Source organism: Gavia stellata, chromosome 9 (assembly GCF_030936135.1).
Source record: "Gavia stellata isolate bGavSte3 chromosome 9, bGavSte3.hap2, whole genome shotgun sequence".
NCBI lineage: Eukaryota > Metazoa > Chordata > Aves > Gaviiformes > Gaviidae > Gavia > Gavia stellata.
Window position 1 is genome coordinate 34,271,453 of NC_082602.1, and position 4,870 is coordinate 34,276,322.

The 4,870-nt window shown below is 44.6% G+C and overlaps 1 protein-coding gene across 1 annotated transcript; it reads right to left on the reverse strand.

The window, feature by feature from the left end:
* Nucleotides 1-2,548: 2,548 nt before the first annotated feature.
* PRLHR (prolactin releasing hormone receptor) lies at nucleotides 2,549-3,763 on the reverse strand. The gene has a single exon (XM_009820654.2). It carries the CDS (start codon nucleotides 3,581-3,583, stop codon nucleotides 2,549-2,551), a length of 1,035 nt encoding a protein of 344 aa, XP_009818956.2. The 5' UTR covers nucleotides 3,584-3,763.
* Nucleotides 3,764-4,870: the final 1,107 nt, after the last annotated feature.

Genomic DNA, 4,870 nt, shown 5'->3' on the forward strand with positions numbered 1-4,870 from the left:
CCCAGTTACTCCACTGGGCTTTGGATCAGTCTGGATTACAGCGCTGTCTGTATTTAGTGCACAAGGTTGTAAACATTATGGGCCATCTCAATGCTAATTAGCCTTTACAAACTGACAAATTAGCAGCTTGAAGTAACATAATTCCATGGAAGGAAAATCTCTAAAAATCAGGATTTTGTTGTTATTTAAGGCTGTTTTTTGCAGTGATGATTCAGTGCTCTCTCGGTGTCCTACTCTCTGTTCTCTTCAAAAGAGCCCTGAAACAGAAGCTGAAAAGCTTATAAAATTTGGTTGGTTTGTTTGGAAGGACTTTTTGCCTTTTCAAAATCACCAGTCATTCTAGTAACTTGCTCTACTGAGCTTGAAGGAAAAACAATTTCCTAAAATTCAGCAAAAGTAAAACATCCTTTAATAAGTCATTCAAATCTTTACATCAAGGTAAGGCAGACGCATTCACTCTATGATGAAGTGTAAGTAATACCTGCTTTAAAAGGACTTCCCTTGATTCATTGTCTCTGTAATCAGCTTCTAATATCCAGTTCCTCATTACTAGCAACAGAACAGCTTGAAATTCTAAGGAAATTTGTGAGAAGGGATTTCAAATGTTTTTCTAATGCTTTTTCCCAGTGTGTGCATATGCACCTGTCTATTTTTTTTAACCAGATTAGCTTACTGAATGCTGATGAGCAAAATGATATTCACAGTTTCACAGTAGGAGTACATTTAAAAACTAAAGAAACCATCCTCTCTTTCTTCCCTCTCCCCCCTCGTCTATTTGCATTGCCTCGCAGCCTATACGTTTCTGGCCATGTGCAGTTTCGGTCAGGTAGATGTCCTTGCTGACTATGGCCAAAACTGCCCCTGGATTGTGCTGCTTCTCCAGCTAATCTCAGCTCAGTATCAGTCAGTTCCTTCCCTGCGCCGCCCCAGATTCTGGCTGAGCAGAGTGGAAGAAACCTCTTAAGAAACAGTGACTGCTTTCAGAACTTTTTCCCTTACACTTATCTATTATCTTGGATGTTTTCAGTTCAGACAGAGAGGAAGAAACTAGAAACCATTAGGTTGATTATAGCTTCTAACTCCCTCATCTGATTGAAAGGTGAATGTGAAAGGAAATTCTTTCTTCCCAAAAGACTCCTTCAAAGAGAGCACTTGCCATTCTTCTCCATTTGACAGGTCTGTCTTTAACTTGTCACGCAATGCACATACACGGCTCAATGTCAACAACCCCTTCCACCCGCTGTCTCTTAACAGATACCTCCAGAAGTGTTCCTGAATACAGTATCAAAGTTTCTGTCTGTCTCTGGAGATCAAAGCTGATGGCAGAATTGCCACACATCAAAATCATTTCCTCCAGGAATGAGCAGAAAGCATCTCGGCACCGACAAGTCTATGATGATGTCCACTCCTCTGGCTGGGAACACAGCTGCCTTGTGGTAGGGTCAGCAAATCGGAGTTACATGAGACAATGACAGGAACACAATTCAATATCAGTAAAGTGATGGTATGTCTTAACGTCCCCCTATTTGGATGAGTTTCCACCACACATTATGTTTCCAGTCTGTCTATCCCTGGTGACAGCATCAGCAAATCCACCAAGTAGGCTGTCGCATGCTCTGCATCGCAGTTGCACCTCACAGAAATAACATCACTCCAGTTTTATTTCCCCTCTTGCAATACTGCATGTCACCTTGCTACGTGCTGTGCTGTGGGGTCATGAGACGCAGGAGGTTCGGGATTGCATGATGATGCTGGGTTCAAAAAGCATAAAGCACAGATTCCTGCCCAATGCGGTTGGTCATGGCAGGCAGGTGAGCAGCCCTGCTGCAAAGGCTGCTATTCCATCCACTCGGCCAGCGGCAAGGAGAAAATGGCAGTGAGGGAGGAAACCATGCAGGGCAGAGACCACACACCCCACCAAGGGCTGCAGAGCCCTCGTCCATGCGTGGGTCCTCAGGCACGCAAGCAAACCAGCTGTCTCATACAGAAGCACTTGGAGGGAGTGCGAGTGAGCTGATGCCATCACCCCACACACCACTCGTGCCCTCAGGAGCGAGGAGACCCCTGCACATTGCTGCTGCCAGCACAACTCAGCTGGCAGGGGGAGGCTCAGAGCAGCTCCTACCAGCCCGGTTTCCTGCCCGCAGCTAAGACAGCTGCTCAGGAAGGGCACTTCAGAGAGCCTTAGGCTATTCTTCAGCATGGCCCTAACCCAAGAGAACTACAGGAATATTGTTAGTCCTCTGCCCTGGATCCTGTGCTAAGGACTGGACTCTGGGTAGATATGCAGATTTAATTTTTACCCAATCCAAAGCACTTCCCCACTGAGATATTTAGGTCTCCCTGACAAAGAAGTAAAGGCATTCCTGGGACTTGACATCTGCCTCTCCTTCTCCAGCAGGAGTGGGGCTGCTGGGGAAGCTAAGCATGGGACTTGTGTTGTTATAATTGAGCCCTGAGGACAAATGTCAGGGATCAGGACTAATTAAGAGTGGAAAAGACTTACAGTGTTACCATACGAACGAAGTGCACTCCCACCAGCTCTCGTTTACAGCACCACACTGGCCATAATGCAATTTGTAGTGGGTCCAATTTTCTTCTTTCTCCAGGCAAACATTTTCTTCAGCTCCCCCCTGAAGCTGTCATGGAGCCAGGCATAGAGGAAGGCATTGGTACAAGCAGACATCATTGCAAACCAGTGGCACAGCAGCTGGATGAAATTGAAGTACTGCTTGTCAATCAGGCTGATGTCTATGTCCTTTATGATGTTGAAGATGTGCAGAGGCAGCCAACAGACTCCAAAGGCTGTCACCACTAAGACTAGCAAGCGAAAAGTCTTTCTCCTCCGTGCTCGGTCCCACTCAGCTTGGCCCTGGGTGACGTTGCCTGGGACCACACGGTTTTTCAGCTTGACTGAGATTCTCAGGTAGGACAGGGAGATGACAGCCAAAGGCAGAACGTAGGTGATGATGAGAGTGCTGTAGGCATAAGCTAAGCGATCTCTTTTCATGTGGAACCAAAACTCCTCGCAGATGGAGAAGTCCAGTTCTGGGAACTCTGCGTGGTAAGTGTGGACCAAGGCTGGGGCAGCCAAGGTACAGCTCAGCAGCCAAATAGCAGCCAGGATATAAGCACAAATAGGGATTGTGAGCCTCCTGCGGAATGGGTACACCATGGCATAATACCTATCCACAGCTATGACAGTCAAGGTAAAGACAGACACAAATACAGTGACGGGTTGCATCAGGAAAACGAAGTAGCACATGAAACGCCCGTACACCCATCCTCTGGGCTCAAAGGCATACGCGAGTGTCAGGGGCACACAGGTTGCACACATGAGCATGTCTGAGAAAGCCAGATTGCCTACCAGAAAGTTGGTGACATTGTGCATTTTTTTTGTCTTGCAGATAACGTAAATGAGAAGGTAATTCCCAATGACACCAATAAAAACCACTAGCGAGTAGCAGGGGATAATGAGTGGCTTGAAGGACTGAACAAACTGGAGCCCTGAGAATAAATTGCTGGCATTGCTATGAATCGCAGAGAGGAAGCTTTGGGAGGTTAAATTGTCCGAATTCATCATTTCCCTCCTTTTGTCGTCTGCCGTCAGCTGAGTGAAGTAGTTACCACTGCACTACTCCTGCACTCAATCAGTGTGGATAATGAATGGATTACTGCCCGTCCAGAGGTTACCACATGGATAGTAAACAAGCATCCGTAAAAGCAAAAGGTGAACTTGTAATCCTCGAGATGCAGCTTTCAGCAATTCCTAAGAAAAATCAAATACAACCAATTTCCATTAAAGTGCTCCTGTAGTTATTATTAAATCTAGGTTTTTGACAGCATGCCACTTAATAAACATTTAATGCACTGAGTACTTACTGCTGTGGTTTTTTAATCCCATACGATTTTCCTGTGGATGCCAAGAAGTGCCCTAGATATCTGTCTTCTGCAAATCCAGGAGCGCGTGCGTGCGTGCGTGTGTGTGTGTCAGAGAGAGAGAGAATATATGAGTGAGAAAGAGGGTGATGCGCATTTACAAGCTAAGTGGAGATCAGTGTTTTTAAACAGTCTTCACTACTAGGTCATGACAGATTTGTGTATAAGCTTTTATCCCTATTGGCTGTCCCGTGTATTACGTTGCTCTTTGCGTGTTTCTTCCTGAGAGTAATTAGTTCTTGAATATCCTTTCAAAAATTCCCTTCTCTTTCCAGTGCATCTATAATTGCCCCTCACAGCTAAAAATCAATGTACATTCATTAGCACTAGCCTGCACAGCATCTAATCCAGGATTCACCTTGCCACAGTCCTCAGTGTGTCCAAAAAAGCTACCTGTGAATTTGCTGCTATAATGTGGCTGTAAAATAGAATTTTAATAACATGCTGAAGCCAAATAAATGTTTATGCCACTAGAGGGACTCAGCTACGTACCCGGTGAATGAAGTTAGGCTTAGAAATGTGCATTTACATGTAGCACAAAGGATCTTATTTTATTTAAATTTATTTTTTAATGGTGGTACAACGTTTGCTCACCCATTGTGAGTATTTTCAGTGGGGTTTATGCGTCTTTAAAAGTAAACACATTCGAGCACCTCAAAGGAAATATTAGCATCCAAATAGCTTAGCTGTAATGGTTCACCTGAAGTGAACTACAGCAAACTGTTTCTAATATTGCAGATGCCCAAAAATATTTGGGGTATTTCTTCACTCCTGCAGTAGGTTTGTTAACCTTTTCTGTGCCAAACAACAAGTGCTAACCAGTCTGTAAAACAGTCTATACTTCTTTTGTTTGGTTCAGATGTTAGAAAGAAAAAATCAGGATGGGTGCTTAGAGAACACACATTTAAGCAGATGTCCCCATCCAGCTCTT